At 37.7% G+C, this 18,451-nt stretch overlaps 1 protein-coding gene across 6 annotated transcripts in view; it reads right to left on the reverse strand.

Annotated features, from left to right (window-relative positions):
* ICA1L (islet cell autoantigen 1 like) overlaps positions 1-18,451 on the reverse strand; it is a 94,504-nt gene that overhangs the window by 71,827 nt on the left and 4,226 nt on the right. For 5 of the 6 annotated variants that reach the window (XM_040475891.1, XM_040475894.1, XM_040475890.1 and 2 more), the window contains exon 2: positions 10,208-10,376. In XM_040475891.1, the coding sequence (XP_040331825.1) occupies positions 10,208-10,233 (26 nt within the window). In that variant the 5' untranslated portion in view covers positions 10,234-10,376. Of the gene's footprint in view, positions 1-10,182; positions 10,377-18,451 lie in introns of all 6 variants that reach the window. The other variant, XM_040475893.1, reaches the window with a different exon arrangement.

Raw genomic sequence — 18,451 nt, forward strand, 5'->3', positions numbered from 1 at the left:
CAGCTATTGAGGTTTACTTTTGTTTTTGTTTAATGTTTATTTTGGGAGAGAGAGAGAAAGAATGAGAAGGGGAGGGGCAAGGAGAGAGAGAATCCCAAGCAGGTCTATGTTCAGTGCAGAGTCCAACATAGGGCTTGATCTCACAACTGCAAGATCATGACCTGAGCCAGTATCAAGAGTCGAATGCTTACCGGACTGAGCCACCCAGGTGCCCCAAGGTTTATTTTTTTATATGCAGTGACTGTTTCTTTCTGTCTTTTGTGATTTCCAAGATTTCTAATCAGCTCTTCTGCAGATTTTTCTAGTTTCTTGTCCTTTTTTAATGGTTATCATTCTATATTTTTTCTCTTTGGCATCTTAAATGTATAGAATTCTTAGAAAAAAATTATTTTCACCAGGAATGAATTCATGTCCCATGTGTTGATTTTGTTGAATTATATAGGCTCATTGTGAGTGCAGAATCTTTAATTTTTTCCTTCCTTCCCTCTGTAGTTATTCCTCCTCACTAGTAGTTATATAGTTGCCACCAATTCACCTTCAGGGCTCCCACTTCCACAGCATCTTATATTGATTATTTTAATAATATAGTGATATATAATGATATCTGAAATACTATTGATCTAATCATGTTTGAAGGAATGCTGCATAGGAACACTTTTAATTTCTAACAACCTGCAGAAACCGAACTCCTAGATGCCAGAGCCTACTTCTATACTGAAAGCTCAGCACATCCATCTCAGCCTCACTCACTATTTTATCTTTCTATTGTATTGTTGGTCCATGTTTCTCTCTCTTTTATTTTAGAGTGCATGCACACAAGATGGGGAGGGGCAAAGACAGAGAATCCAAAGCAGTCTCTACGTTGTCAGCACAGACCTGACGTGGGGCTCAATCTCACCAACTGTGAGATCATGACCTGAGCCGAAATCAAGAGTTAGACACCTAACTGACTGAGTCACCCAGGCACCCCTGGTTTATCTTTATTTCATTAGCTAGCCAAGACACATCTTTTTGGGTTTGCTTCTTAATTTCTTTTATAAATACTATGAGTAGAGAGCAAATGTTACTATGCTGTCTTAACTAGAGATCTCCTTTATTTGCAATAAGAGTAGTTTCTTTCTTTTTTTTTTTTTTTACGTGAACAGTAACCACAGAGAACACTTTATTCCTTTTTACACTATACTATTTAAATTTTTTAGCTATCTCCTGGATTTGGAGTATAAGTCATAAATTATGACAAATCAGTATTCTCTTTAGAGGTAGCTCTGTACTCACTTTAACATCTCATTACTGTGACATCACTAAAAAGGAAGCAAAACAGACTGATGGTAATATGCAAAATGAAGCAGTGAAATCCCATTGAAAAAAATAATCTGTAAAGACTTTTGACTAAATATAACATAACTGTTTGATGCAATTAAGAAAATACATTAGACAAGTTTGCTGTTTAATATTAATGTAGTACTCCTGATTATCCTGGCTCCTAATCCATAACTTTTCTTACAAACACAATCAGCATTTCCTCAAAGAATCAGTGTGTTAATGATTTCAACTAAGGACATGGAACACTCCAAAATGTCAACAAAGTTTTCTCTGCAGTAGGATAAAGGGTGACAGTTTCCTGTAGTCTCCAAATTTACTACAATTACCAGATATAACTAACTACCTTTTGTATAACTATTATTATTTTCAGAAATGTCTACTTGATTATCTAGCCCAGTTATATCTTTTTGGTTTTGTCTTTTTCATATTTTATTTATTATTATTTTGCAGCACTAGCAAGCCCTTATCCAAAGGTAAGAGTTATTCATTCATTCACTGTTAAATACACGTTAGTTATTCTTTTATATAGACTTTTTTCTTATCTGAAATATAACTCTTCTTATAAACACCATATAAAGGCTATAAAAAATTACATACAGAAAATATATTCTATATAGAGTTAAGAGTGAAACGTTTACATTAATTCCATCACTTAACAGTGCTATAAAGGGCTTAGAGTATTATTTACCCTCATTTGTTATAAAATAATTCACTAGATACATTAGCAAGTGCATTAAAAAAGTCTGAGAGTTAAAGTTATGGCAAAGACTAGGTATTAAAATCACATATACATTATTTACAAGGGAGCTCCTATTCCCCTCTTGCCAACAATCTCCCACTTGTTAACAGAAGTAAGATTAGAATTCAGGCATACTATGTGCCATAATTGAAATATTGAAGAAAAACAGAGATCTTAACAGCATGAGACAAGGAAATGTCATTCCAAAAATAGGCTGAAGAAGAAAAAGGTAGATTGATGATAATTGTAGAGGTCTCTATATTTCGTTAATAGGTAAGGTGGAGCTAAAAAGGTTTTTAAGTAGCAGAAAGACTAAACAGAAAGTTTATAGCAATCTATCCACATTCCAGGCATAACGTAATAAGAATCAGGACCAAGGACCATTACCATAAGAACAAATTTGAAGGAAGACTCTACAGAATTTGGTTAGTAATGACTTAACAGTTTTGCCCCTGAAAAATAAAAAAAATTAGAAGTGCGAACAAAATGTATCTGACATGTGAAATTCTGAGTCTGAAATGGTAAGTGGCATCTGAATTTACAGAAATATCTGAAAGCAATTACAACTGTAGTAATCAAGATTGTTTCAAGCTTGGGTCTCTAGTCAGACTGCCTCGGTTTGAACCTAATAACTCTACTACTTAGTAGATGTGGGACCCTGTATGAGCTACATTAATCTCTCTGATCTTTATTTTTCTCATCAGTAAAATAGCAATAATAAAGTAAATATATTGTTTTGAGAATTAAATGAGAAAATACACGTAAAGCACTTAGAACAGAAATTGTGGGTATTTAAGAATGAATATTTTATATTTTTTCATTTAATTTTTAGTGCAGCTCAGATTAGAAATGGTAATTTGGGAGTTAGCTATAACAAGACAGTTAAGGGGCACCTGGGTCACTTAAGCGTCTGACTTCAGCTCAGGTCATGATCTTGCAGTCTGAGTCTGAGTCTTGAGTTCTAGCCACACATTAGGCTCTGTGCTGACAGGTCAGAGCCTGGAGTCTGCTTCGGATTCTGTCTCCCTCTCTCTGTGCCCCTCCCCCACCTGCACTCTATGCCTCTCTGAAAAATAAATAAACATTAAAAAATATATTAAAGGGGTGCCTGGGTGGCTCAGTTGGCTGAGTGTCTAACCTCAGCTCAGGTCACGATATCATGGTTTGTGAGTTCGAGCCCCATGCCAGACTCTGTGCTGACAGCTCAGAGCCTGGAGCCTGCTTCAGATTCTGTGCCTCCTTCTCTCTCTGCCCCTCCCCTGCTGACACTCTGTCTCTCTTTCTCTGTCTCAAAAATAAATAAACATTAAAAAAATATTAAAAAAAGACGTTAAGCAGTGATAACTGATGAGACCTTTAAAAAAGAAAGCAGTCCACAAAACAATCAATGTGATTCATCACATCAATGAAAGAAAGAACAAGAACCACATGATTCTCTCAATAGATAAAGAGAAAGCATTTCACAAAATACAGCATCCTTTCTTGATAAAAACTTTTAAGAAAGTAGGGTTAGAAGGATCATACATCAAGATCATAAAAGCCATATATGAAAGACCCAATGCTAATATCATCCTCAGTGGGGAAAAACTGAGAGCTTTCCCCCTAAGGTCAGGAACAAGACAGGGATGTCCACTCTCGCCACTGTTATTCAACATACTATTGGAAGTCTTAGCCTGTGCAATCAGACAACGCAAAGAAATAAAAGGCATCCATATCGGCCAGGAGGAGGTCAAACTTTCACTCTTCACAGATGACATGACACTCTATATGGAAAACCCAAAATATTCCATCAAAAACCTGCTAAAACTGATCCATGAATTCAAATATAAATATAAAAGAATATAAAATCAATGCACTGAAATCGGTTGCATTCCTATACACCAACAATGAAGCAACAGAAAGAGAAATCAAGGAGTCGATCCCATTTACAATTGCACCAAAAGCCATAAAATACCTAGGAATAAATCTAATCAAAGAGGTGAAAACTCTATACAGTGAAAAGTATAGAAAGCTTATGAAAGAAATTGAAGAAGACACAGAAAAATGGAAAAAGATTCCATGCTCCTGGATAGGAAGAACAAGTATTGTTAAAATGTCGATACTACCCAAAGCAATCTACATATTCAATGCAATCCTTATCAAACTAAGACCAGCATTCTTCACAGAGCCAGAACAAATAATCCTAAAATTTGCATGGAACCAGAAAAGACCCCGAATAGCCAAAGCAATCTTGAAAAAGAAAACCAAAGCAGGAGGCATCATAATTCCAGACTTCAAGCTATATTACAAAGCTGTAATCATCAAGACAATATGGTACTGGCACAAGAACAGACACTCAGATCAATGGAACAGAATAGAGAAGCCAGAAACGGACCCACAAACATATGGCCAGCTAATCTCTGACAAAGCAGGAAAGAATATCCAATGGAATAAAGACAGTCTCTTCAGCAAGAGGTGCTGGGAAAACTGGACAGTGACATGCAGAAGAATGAACCTGGACCACTTTCTTACACCATACACAAAAATAAACTCAAAATGGATGAAAGACCTCAAGACATGAAAGACAGGAAGCCATCAAAATCCTCAAGGAGAAAGCAGGCAAAAACTTCTTTGACCCTGGCCGCAGCAACTTCTTAATCAACACATCTCCAGAGGCAAGGGAAACCAAAGCAAAAATGAACTATTGGGATCTCATCAAAATAAAGGTTTCTGCATGGTGAAGGAAACATTCAGTAAAACTAAAAGGCAACCAACAGAATGGGAGAAGATATTTGCAAACAACGTATCAGATAGAGGGTGAGTATCCAAATCTATAAAGAACTTACCAAACTCAACACCCAAAAAACAAATAATCCAGTGAAGTAATAGGCAAAAGACATGAATAGACACTTCTCCAAAGAAAACATCCAGATGGCCAACTGACATATGAAAACATGGTCAACATCACCATCATCAGGGAAACACAAATTAAAACCTCAATAAGATACCACCTCACACCTGTCAGAATGGCTAACATTAACAACTCAGGCAACAACAGATGTTGGTGAGGATGCAGAGAGGATCTTTTTTGCACTGCTGGTGAGAATGCAAACTGGTGCAGTCACTCTGGAAAACAATATGGAGGTTCCTCAAAAAGTTAAAAATAGAACTACCCTATGTCCCAGCAATTGCAATACTAGGTATTTATCCAAGTGATACAGGTATGCTGTTTTGAAGGGGCACAGGCACCCCAATGTTTATGGCAGCACTATCAACAATAGCCAAAGTATGGAAAGAACCAAATGTCCATCGACGGATGAATGGATAAAGAAGATGTGGCATATATATACACAATGGAGTATTACTTGGCAATCAAAAAGAATGAAATCTTGCCATTTGCAACTACATGGATGGAACTAGAGGGTATTATGCTAAGCAAAATTAGTCAGAGAAAGGCAAATATCACATGCCTTTACTCATATGAGGACTTTAAGACACACAACAGATGAACACAAGGGAAGGGAAGCAAAAATAATATAAAACCAGGGAGGGGGACAAAACATAAGAGACTCTTAAACATGGAGAACAAACAGGGTTGCTGGAGGGGTTGTGGGGAGGGATGGGCTGAATGGGTATGGGGCATTAAGGAATCTACTCCTGAAATCATTGTTGCACTATATGCTAACTAACCTGGATGTAAATTTAAAAAATAAATTAAAAAATAAAATAAAATAAAAAAGAAAGGTGAAAGGTGGTAAAATTTGGAGGTTTGAGGAAGGTGAATCAAATTTGGGCCAGGCTCTTGGTACTATGTTATGGATTCACCATGATATGAATAGGTTAATGAGAAATGTGTTCTCTATATAATAGACATTTAAATCACATAATAAAAAGAAATTAAAAAGAACTTCAGAGATTATCTAGTTCAACTTTCTATTTTGACTCAAAAGGGATGGAGACTTCCATGAAATGACAGACCAATAGAAGGCTTATAAAAAAGCCTTATCATAACTGAGGGTATAAAATAATTACATACAGAAAATATATTCTATATAGAGTTACAGTGAAAAATTCCATCACTCAACAGTGCTGTAAAGAGTATTATTTACCCTCAGTTGTTACAAAATAATTCACTAGATACATTAGCAATCAACTGCATGTACTTATTAGACAGTTTTCATTAATAATATGTGACTGATCACGGGGCACCTGGGCGGCTCAGTCAGTTAAGTGTCTGACTTCGGCTCAAGTCATGATCTCACAGTTCATGAGTTCAAGCGCCGTGTTGGGCTCTATGCTAACAGCTCAGAGCCTGGAGCCCGCCTCAGATTCTGTGTCTCCCTCTTTCTCTGCCCCTCCCCTGCTCATGCGCTCTCTCTCTCAAAAATAAATAAACATTAAAAAAAATTTTTAATAACAAAATAATATGTGACCGATCGCCATGAAATTGGTAATGGTAAACCATTTTTGACCAACAAAATCAGCAGTTTCATATGGTTTAACCTAATAAAAGGAACTCAAGTTACCAATGTGATCTAACTCCTCTCTGAAGAAAGTGCTTTGTGGGCAAATGATCTGCCTAACCAAGAACACATCTCAAGTCAGGGATCTAGGCTGACTAGCAAACTGGCCTGGAGAAAAATTAGTTCTGAGCCACTCTTTGCTACAACAGCAGAGATAAGTAGATCCACCAGACTGAATGCCCCACAAAGCCATAAGTACTGAGAATATGACATTTTACACATAAATTTTACAGACTCCTGATCTAGACCATGATTCTCAAAGTATAGTCTGAAAAATAAGTTTCTTAAGCTCTACTGTTTGTAATAAGACAATATCTATTCTTTGCTCATATGTACATACTATAAATATATATATATATACACACACATATATACATATACATTATATATATCATACATAATTTGTAAAGACACTACCTGACTAATCTTTCATCAACTGTCCATTAATTTGGGAATAGTTTTTAGCTCTAGCCAATCAATGAGTAGACTGTTTGTCTCCTTTCATGGATGAAGATAAACTGAAGCCCACTAAGATTATTAGGGACTACTAATATCAAAGAGAAACTATCAAGTCACAGATTGAGAATCTACCCCTGAAACTGCCCTAAAGGTGTATTTTATAAAGTACCAGCTTTAATATTGACTAGAATTTCATGAAGGTTAAAAACATGAATTCTTTCAGACACATAAATTTAACTCTTGTTTAGTCAAACATGGTTTGGTTACTGAGATACTAGAAGCATTACAGAACTACAGTAGTTGAAATTAACAAATACAATGGACACTGGAACTAGTGCAGTATTAAATTAGCTGAAATTTCCAAATAGTCCTAATAAGGAAGTCATTTTCACACACGTATTAAACACAGGCTTTGTTCTAGGTGCTACAACTTGGCACTACACTCATAACACCAATAAGACACTAATATGAGAAAATTAAATTAAATTAAATTAAATTAAATTAAATTAAATTAAATTAAATTAAATACAGGGCACCTGGGTGGTCCAGTCAGTTAAGCATCTTACTTTAGCTCACTCAGGTCATGATCTCACGGTTCATTAGTCCAAGCCCCACTTCATAGGTGAGTCCCACTTCTCTTTCTCTCTCTCCCTCTCCCTCTCTCTCTCTCAGTCCTTGCTCACTTGTACCCTCTCTCTCAAATAAATAAATAAATAAATAAATAAATAAATACAGACTTGTGTTTATCTAAAACAGAAGTATTATGGCAATTACTTACCACCATTAAATCACAGACCCAAATATCCCATACTAAGCAAGTAGGTTGCACACACAGAGGTTACCACCTTGACCAAATATTCTTATAAAAGGACTAGAGCTTAATCATTATTCTACAAGAATTCAAAATTATATAAAAGGCAAAGTCTTAGAGGAGGCTTAAGATACCTAGATGTTTCTGATAATCTTAGTATTACTACATACTAAAGTAATTATACTTGGGGCGCCTGGGTGGCGCAGTCGGTTAAGCGTCCGACTTCAGCCAGGTCACGATCTCGCGGTCCGTGAGTTCGAGCCCCGCGTCAGGCTCTGGGCTGATGGCTCAGAGCCTGGAGCCTGTTTCTGATTCTGTGTCTCCCTCTCTCTCTGCCCCTTCCCCGTTCATGCTCTGTCTCTCTCTGTCCCAAAAATAAATAAACGTTGAAAAAAAAATAAAAAAAAAATAAAGTAATTATACTTGTAGAGCTCTTGTCAATTTTTAAAACATTTTCACATTTTATCACCTTTGATCCTTATGATAACCCTGAGAGCTAGAAATGGTAGATTTTATTATTCTAGTTTCAGAGAGGAGATCACGGAGGCTCTGTGAAATGAAGGGAGCTTTCTCAAGGATACACATACATTAAGAATATCTTGAGGGGCGCCTGGGTGGCTCAACTGGTTAAGCTTCGGCCAGGTCACGATCTCATGGCTCATGAGTTCAAGCCCCATGTCGGACTCTGTGCTGGAGCCTGGAGCCTGCTTCAGATTCTGTGTCTGCCTCTCTCTCTCTCTCTCTCTCTCTCTCTCTCTCTGCCCCTCCGCCACTCATGCTCTGTCTCTCTCTCTCTCAAAAAATTTAAAAAAAAATTTTTTTTAAAGAGTATCTTGATACTTAGCACACATCCAGGTCTTTCACTCCACAAGTAGTGTTCTTTTCCATTTTGAAGGAAGAAAAAGTGAGATTAAAGTTGTTTCCTAATCTTATAGTGGATTAACTATTTAGTTCCCAATTTTCAGGTAACCTACTTCCAAAAACCCATAGGTCTCCAGGAATTAGTGAGGCACATAAAAATAGTTGTTTATATGAATTAAAACAAGAGAGACATGTCGTTAACAAAATTGACAAGTTTATATTGCAAACTACATTCAAATTTCTAGTTATAATAAAATTTATTTTTATATAACTAGTCTATAATTTCAGTAGTCAGCATAATTTTAACCTGTAAAGAAGTCATTAAAAAAGATAAATCAGAGCTCATTTTTTTTCCAAAAGTGATGCTTTAGGATTATTATCTATTTTCGACTTTCTGTTTAAGAATTTACTATAATAATATAATTTACTTATACCACTTTAGTCATATCATTTCATAAAGAACATATGAATAGCATTTAAAATAGATCATTGGAGGGCCTGGGTGGCTCAGTCCCAACTTCGGCTCAAGTCATGATTTCACAGTTTTTGAGTTCAAGCCTCACACAACGGGCTCTCTGTCAGTGCAGAGCCCGCTTCAGTTCCTCTGTACCCCCCTCTCTCTCCCTGCCCCCCCTAAAATAAATAAACATTAAAAAAATTAAAATAGGTTATTGGAAAATAAGACTTGAAAAATGTCGATGAAATCAGTAAGACCAAACTATAAATAACATATCAAGGAAAAGGAAGTGAACTACAAAAGAAAATATCATATTTTTGAAAGTAGCTAAAAAATTATATTTCAAATGTTTTTAATAAAGTATCAACACTAAATTCTTATGTTAAAATGGTATTAAAGCTAATCTCCTATGAAACTTAAGAATATTTCCAACTTTACTGCAGATTTCAGGCGAATACCTCTTCCAGTCCTCTGCTATGCCCAAAATTTCCAAGTGCTGAGCCTCTCATACTATGAGGATCAAATGGGATAACATATGCAAAACTGCTTTGAAAAATATAAAGTTGTGGGGGGCCTAGCTGGCTCAGTTGGTAGACCATGTAAGCCCCACATTGGGCATAGCACTTACTTAAAAAAACAGATGAAGTTGTATGCAAGTATAAGACATTCTTTTAATTAACACATAGCCTGTAAACAAAAATATGTATGATGTAAATTTTTAAAACACAAAATTTTTTATTTAACTGACATAATTTTAAATCTCAACACTGAGAATAACCTGGAAGAGGTTTATGCAGATATTAAAATACAGGGTGCACTGTTAAAAATGCAGACTATGCACTTCCCCCCGCTTTCCCTTCCCTAATCTACTAATGGTAAAAGTCTAAAACAAAAAGCAACCAATTAACTCATAAGTATAAGCATAAATATAGTGACAAGAGCAGATGAAAAGACTACAATACATTTTTGGAGAGAAAGTAGTAACCTAAGCAACTAAAAGAGGAATGTTAATGAATAGGGAGTCAATTACCTTGCAGACTATCTGAAAGACTCACCATTTGGAAGTGGAAGGAGGATTCATTGAAGTCTATATACAGTTGGCTAGACCCTGAGGCTGTTTTCTAATCTGTGTCACTCAATGGGAGTTGAAGAAATTGAACCAAGAAGGCGCTGGACTTGGGCTACAGTCCCAACACAGCAGTTGGACAACACAGAAAATCTGGCCTGAAAACAAAATAATTAAGTGAAAGATTACACACAGAACTGTTAAATGTCAAGCTCTTTTCCCATTCTTTGTTCACCAGTAGCAAAGCATTCTCACTCTCTCTCTCTTTCTCTTTCACACACACACACCTTTCCATTCTTCAGAAAAGTCTGGAACATTCTTTTCTCTGGAAAGAACTAAAAGCTACAGAGAAAAAGCAGGATACCATTTGGACATTCTAAAAGGATGGGTCTTTGCCTAATCACTCTAGAGCAAAATTTACCCGTTGTACATATAAATCTTCTGAATGGCTTTATTACAGTCTTCCTCTTAAACATAAATGGAAAACCAAATGTCAAGAGATATCTGAGGGAAGTCTCCACCAAGAAAGACCTCTTACTTGGGGCACCTGGGTGGCTCAGTCGATTAAGTGTCCGACTTCAGCTCAGGTCATAATCTCATGGCTTCTGAGTTTGAGCCCTGCGTCAAGCTCTGTGCTGACAGCTCAGAGCCTGAAGCCTGCTTCAGATTCTGTCTCCCTCTCTCTGCTCCTTCCTGACTCTCTCTCTCTCTCTCTCTCTCTCTTAAAAATAAATAAACATTAAAAAAAAAAAAAACCTCTTACCTAAAGCAAAAAATAGAAAAAAGAAAATAGCTGAAGGGAATTAATATAATATAGGGAGGAAACAAAACAAAACAACCCTCCAACTAATATCCTCAAAGAGGAATAATAAAATAAAAAAGGACTCTTGAGGAAAAAACACAATAGCTGAAATTTTTTTTTTTTATTAAAAAAAATTTTTTTTTCAACGTTTATTTATTTTTGGGACAGAGAGAGACAGAGCATGAATGGGGGAGGGGCAGAGAGAGAGGGAGACACAGAATCGGAAACAGGCTCCAGGCTCCGAGCCATCAGCCCAGAACCTGACGCGGGGCTCGAACTCACGGACCGCGAGATCGTGACCTGGCTGAAGTCGGACGCTTAACCGACTGCGCCACCCAGGCGCCCCAATTTTTTTTTAATTTAATAGAAGGGCTGAAAAGTAACTGAAGAACCCAAATCTCCATCCAAAAAGAGATTTATTCCAAAATACATCATTGTGAACTTTCAGGAAACAGGGCGGTGGGGGGGGGGGGATCCTGGAAGTTTTAAGAGATAGAAAGTAGATTATATACAAATCATTGAGAGTCAGAAAGAGAGCAGATTTCTCAAAAGTAGCAATGAAATATAAAAGACAAAAATCAAACCCAGAAGAGCTATGAAGGGAAGGCTCAAGATGACAGCTGGACAGAACAAGCATCTCAAATTTAAGAAGAATGATGGACTCTGGAAAGGAGACCTCTAAGAAATGTAACTGGTATGTTTCAGCATACTACTCATGGTCATATAGCAGAAATGTTAGAGCAATTGGTATTCAGAAAATTAAGTAAATTAAAAAATAAAGCCATTATTGGGGCACCTGGGTGGCTCAGTCAGTTAAGCATAGGACTTTGGCTCAGGTCATGATCTCACGGTTCAGGAGTTCCTGCCCCACATGGGGCTCTGTGCTGACAAATCAGAGCGTGGAGCCTGCTTTGGATTCTGTGTCTCCCTCTTTCTGCCCCTCCCCCACTTGCACTGTCTGTCTGTCTGTCTCTCTCTCAAAAATGAGATCAGGAACATGACAAGGATGTCCACTCTCACCACTGTTGTTTAACATAGTGTTGGAAGTTCTAGCATCAGTAATCAGACAACAAAAGGAAATCAAAGGCATCAAAATTGGCAAAGATGAAGTCAAGTTTTCACTTTTTGCAGATGACATGATACTATACATGGAAAACCCGATAGACTCCACCAAAAGTCTGCTAGAACTGATATATGAATTCAGCAAAGTTGCAAGATACAAAATCAATGTACAGAAATCAGTTGCATTCTTATACACTAATAATGAAGCAACAGAAAGACAAAGAAACTGATCCCATTCATGATTGCACCAAGAAGCATAAAATACCTAGGAATAAACCTAACCAAAGATGTAAAGCTCTGTATGCTGAAAACTATAGAAAGCTTATGAAGGAAATTGAAGAAGACATAAAGAAATGGAAAAACATTCCATGCTCATGGATTGGAAGAATAAATACTGTTAAAATGTCAATACTACCCAAAGCAATCTACACATTCAATGCAATCCCAATCAACATTGCACCAGCATTCTTCTTGAAGCTAGAACAAGCACTCCTAAAATCTGTATGGAACCACAAAAGACCCTGAATAGCCAAAGTAATATTGAAGAAGAAGACCAAAGCGGGAGGCATCACAATCCCAGACTTTAGCCTCTACTATAAAGCTGTAATCATCAAGACAGCATGGTATTGGCACAAAAACAGACACATAGACCAATGGAATGGAATAAATACTTCAGAGTTGGACCCACAAATGTATGGCCAACTAATCTTTGACAAAGCAGGAAGGAAGAGCCAATGGAAAAAAGACAGTCTCTTTAACAAATGGTGCTAGGAGAACTGGACAGCAACATGCAGAAGAATGAAACTAGACCACTTTCTTACACCATTCACAAAAATAAACTCAAAATGGATAAAGGACCTGAATGTGAGACAGGAAACCATCAAAACCCTAGAGGAGAAAGCAGGAAAAAACCTCTCTGACCTCAGCCACAGCAATTTCTTACTTGACACATCCCCAAAGGGAATTAAAAGCAAAAATGAACTATTGGGACCTCATGAAGATAAAAAGCGTCTGCACAACAAAGGAAACAATCAACAAAACTAAAAGGCAACCAACAGAATGGGAGAAGATATTTACAAATGACATATCAGAAAAGGGCTAGTATCCAAAATCTATAAACAACTCACCAAACTTCACACCCAAAAAACAAATAATCCAGGGAAGAAATGGGCAGAAGACATGGATAGACACTTCTCTAAAGAAGACATCCAGATGGCCAACAGGCACATGAAAAGATGCTCAACGTCACTCCTCATCAGGGAAATACAAATCAAAACCACACTGAGATACCACCTCACACCGGTCAGAGTGGCTAAAACGAACAAATCAGGAGACTATAGATGCTGGCGAGGATGTGGAGAAACGGGAATCCTCTTGCGCTGTTGGTGGGAAGGCAAAGTGGTACAGCCGCTCTGGAAAAGTGTGGAGATTCCTCAAAAAATTAAAAATAGATCTACCCTATGTCCCAGCAATAGCACTGCTAGGAATTTACCCAAGCGGTACAGGAGTGCTGATGCATAGGGGCACTTGTACCCCAATGTTTATAGCAGCACTTTCAACAATAGCCAAATTATGGGAAGAGCCTAAATGTCCATCAACTGACGAATGGATAAAGAAGATGTGGTTTATATATGCAATAGACTACTACTTGGCAATGAGAAAGAATCAAATCTGGCCATTTGTAGCAATGTGGATGGAACTGGAGAGTGTTATGCTAAGTGAAATAAGTCAGTCAGAGAAAGACAGATACCATATGTTTTCACTCTTATGTGGATCCTGAGAAACTTAACAGAAGACCATGGGGGAGGGGAAGGGGGAAAAAAAATGGCCAGATTTGATTCTTTCTCTGACTTCAGCACAGGTCATGATCTCACATCGAGCCCCTCATCGGGTTCTCTGCTGTCAGTGCAGAGCCCACTTCAGATCCTCTGCATCCCTCTCTCTCTGCCCCTCCCCACTCTCTCTTCCTCCCACTCTCAAAAATAAACATTAAAAGAAAAAGGCAATGGGGCGCCTGGGTGGCGCAGTCGGTTAAGTGTCCGACTTCAGCCAGGTCACGATCTCGCGGTCCGTGGGTTTGAGCCCCGCGTCAGGCTCTGGGCTGATGGCTCGGAGCCTGGAGCCTGTTTCCGATTCTGTGTCTCCCTCTCTCTCTGCCCCTCCCCCGTTCATGCTCTGTCTCTCTCTGTCCCAAAAATAAATAAAAAACGTTGAAAAAAAATTTAAAAAAAAAAAAGGCAAGAAGTATTACATATTGGGCTCCCTAAAACCTACAGTTGCCGTGACATTTTCAATTTTTCTTCTCAAGAGTCAAAGCATGGCTGTAGAAAAACAAAACAGTAAGCTAGTGGTCAACCTTGCACAGCAGACGAAAGAAGATCAATCAGAGCTATATCAGCATTGATCTGTCTCTGGAATGAATGATTAACACATGCTGTGGGAACCTGCTTAGAGATAGCATATGACGACTATTGTCAGCCAACAGCCAATTAAAGAAGAAAGATCACAACAATGTTCAGTCTCCTATCTCAGTCTCTAAGGTAGCTATTCCAATGCCTTATACCATTCTTGGGCAAAGAGCAGGCCAAAACACAACTGCCCTTTTCAACAATAGATAACATATAAAAGTAACTCTTCAAGAAAAGGAAGAGGGACCATATGTGGAAAAGAGGAAAAAAAAAAACACATTTGAAGAGCTAGTGCATAAAATAGAATCTTAATAGAATTTTAAAGAAAACTGGTTTGCATCAAATAATATATATAATTATATAGACTACATACAGTATATATAGTTATATAGACTAACTATATAGTTATATGAACTATAACATATATATAGTTACATGGACTATAACTATATAGTTATATAGAATATGACTTGATGAAACAGATTTTTGAAAAGAACTGAAAAAGCAAAAGATACAAGGGGAAAAAAATACCACAGAACTTGAAATCGTATTAGAAACAGCTCTGGGGGCGCCTGGGTGGCTCAGTCGGTTAAGCGTCCAACTTCAGCTCAGGTCACGATCTCACGGTCCGTGAGTTCGAGCCCCGCATCGGGCTCTGGGCTGATGGCTCAGAGCCTGGAGCCTGCTTCCAATTCTGTGTCTCCCTCTCTCTCTGCCCCTCCCCCGTTCATGCTCTGTCTCTCTCTGTCTCAAAAATAAATAAGCGTTAAAAAAAATTAAAAAAAAAAAAAAAAAGAAACAGCTCTGGGTAGAATAGGTAATTCAGAAAACCAAGTTAACTTGGATGGCAAGCCATCGAAAATCCTTCAGAATAAGTATTACAAAATAAAGGTGGCTAGATTCTAACAAAGTAGTTAGAACAAAGATGATCGATTTGTAAGACAGACTACTGAGATCTAATGTAAGTAATACTCTTTCTTGGACAGAAAGACAATAGGAACATAAAATTTTCAAGGATATAGAGGTGAAAAACTGAAAGGTCTTATGTCTCAGGAAAAATTAACAGGGAATGATCAAAATTTAGATATTGTATAGAATTCTGCCAAGTTTTAAGGATAAAGAAAAGATGCTATTAGCATCCAGAAGAAATAAAATAATTTATGTTGGCCTCATCCATCTCCTCAGCAACATGAGACAACGGATAAAAGTGAGTACTGTGTACAACGCAGAGTGAAAAAGAATATGACATGGGATTTTCTACTTAGCGGAATATAATTTTAATGGATATTTAACATTCCATTTAATGGTTGTACTATAATTTACTACTATGGTCTATTATTGATACATATTTAGATTGTTTCTGGAATATCATTTAAACCATGCTGAATAAAAAATAAGAAAAAAAACCATATATTATTTAAAATACATGCAAGTTTACCTATAAGATAAAATCCTGGAAGTACAATGGCCGAATCAAAGGTTACATGCATTTAAAATTTTCATTCTGCTAAACTGTCCTGTATAAGAGATTGTACCAGTTTTTTTGCCCACCAGCAATGGAGTAAAGTGCTTGCTCACTGCAACTCAGAACACTGTGTTATTAGATTTCTGATCTTTTTCAGGGCACCTGGGTGGCTCAGTCAGTCAGTTGAGCGTCTGACTTTGGCTCAGGTCACGATCTCACAGCTTGTGAGTTCGAGCCCCGTGTCACGCTCTGCGCTGACAGCTCGGAGCCTGGAGCCTGCTTCAGATTCTGTGCCTCTCTCTCTCTCTGCCCCAACCCACTCACTTTCTGTCTCTGTCTCTCTCAAAAATAAATAAACATCAGATTTCTGATCTTTTTCAACCTTAAAGATAAAGCTTATTTGGGGTGCCTGCGTGGCTCAGTCGGTTAAGCATCCGACTTCAGCTCAGGTCATGAACTCGTGGTTTGTGAGTGTGAGTCCCACGTCGGACTCTGTGCTGATAGCTCAGAGCCTGGAGCCTGCTTCAGATTCTGTGTCTCCCTCTCGCTCTGCCCCTCCCCCACTCATGCTCTGTCTCTGTCTCAGAAATAAATAAACATTAAAAAAAATTTTTTTTAATTATTTTATGGTAACCTAATAATTTGGAATTATCTTACCATATTTCATCAGTTGAAGACACCATTATTTAAAAGGTATGCCATTATTTTACATACCTCTAAACACGAAAAAAATCTACAAAGTAAACTGTGCTTTCAAATCATCCATTTTCAAATACATGAAAAATTCTGATTTCAGGGGTACCTGGGTGGCTCAGTTGGTTAAGTGTCTGTCTTTGGTTCAGGTCATGATCTCAGGTTCTTGAGTTCAAGCCCCACATTGGGGTCTCTGGTGACAGCATAGAGCATGCTTGGGAGTCTGTCTATCTGTCTACCCTTCCCCAGCTTGTGCTCTCACTCGCTCTCTCAAAAATAAATAAACATTAAAAAAAGTTCAGATTTCAGAAATAATTTCAGAGATGTGAAAATATGAACAGGTGCTTCTTAGAATCAACGAGATACGATATATGAGAAAGGCTGAGTATCTGAAAACGATTTTTTTTAATATGCAACAATCAGGAATACAACACAAATATATGCTTCCCAGAACAAATAAAACAACAATTAAATTATTTGAAGCCACAATCCATACAACTAAAATGTATTTAGTTTTATTATTTTAATTATTTTACTTTTTAAGTTTATTTATTTTGAGAGCAAGAGAGACAGCACAAGTGGGGGAGGGGCAGAGAGGGACAGAATCCCAAGCAGGCTCCCCACTGTCAGTGCAGAGCCATAGGGCTTGAACTCATGAATCCTGAGATCAAGACCTGAGCAGAAACTAAGAGTCAGGCACTCAGCCGACTGAGCCACCCAGGTGCCCTTACAACTACAATGTATTTAAAAATGTGGGGCTGCTGGGTGGTTCAATCGGTTAAGCATCTGACCGGCTCAGGTCATGGTCTCACAGTTCGTGAGTTTGAGCCCCACATCGGGCTCTGTGCTGACAGCCTGGAGCCTGCTTTGGATTCTGTCGGTCTCTCTCTCTCTCTCTCTCTCTCTCTCTCTCTGCCCCTTCCCCACTCACGCTCTGTCTCTCAAAAAATAAATGCTAAAACGAAAATTTATTTTTAATGTATTTGAAAATGAAGAACTTGGGGCGCCTGGGTGGCTCAGTTGGTTAAGCGTCTGACTTCGGCTCAGGTCATGATCTCACGGTTCGTGGGTTCCAGCCCCGCGTCGGGCTCTGTGCTGACAGCTCAGAGCCTGGAGCCTGTTTCAGATTCTGTGTCTCCCTCTCTCTGTGACCCTCCCCCGTTCATGCTCTGTCTCTCTCTGTCTCAAAAATAAATAAACGTTAAAAAAAAAAATTTAAAAATGAAGAACTTATTGGAGTACGTGGCCGGCTCAGTTGGTTAAGCATCAGACTGTGATTCAGGTCACTATCTCACAGGTCACTATCTCACTGTTCGTGAGTTTGAGCCCTGTTATGGGTGAGCACAAGCCCCACTTCTCTCTCACTCCCTTTTTGCCCCTTGTGGGATTCTCTCTCCCTCTCTCTTTCTGCACCTTGCTCACTTGTGCCCTCTCAGTCTCTCAAGAAAATTAAATAAATAATTTAAAAATTTAACAATGAAGAATTTATAAAATGGAGAAATGGTAAAAAGGGATTTAATTCAGTTAACTCTAAATGTGATTGTAACAAACAAAACAGAATTGTTATAACTATTAAAATAATAGGTACATGTAAAATATAAGAAAAATTTGATGAAAATTATCTGTGATAAAAATTCCTGAACATACCATTAAAATATTAGCAAAAAGTATGTTAAATTATTCATCTCTCATGATAAAAAGGTATTTAATAAAACTTAACATCCATCTTTTTTTTTTCTTTTTTTAATCTTTCAAAGGCACCTGGCTGGCTGAGTCCATAAAGCATATGACTCTTGATCTCAG

This window comes from Herpailurus yagouaroundi, unplaced genomic scaffold, assembly GCF_014898765.1.
Source record: "Herpailurus yagouaroundi ecotype Mexico unplaced genomic scaffold, PumYag 140, whole genome shotgun sequence".
NCBI classification, from domain to species: Eukaryota; Metazoa; Chordata; class Mammalia; order Carnivora; family Felidae; genus Herpailurus; species Herpailurus yagouaroundi.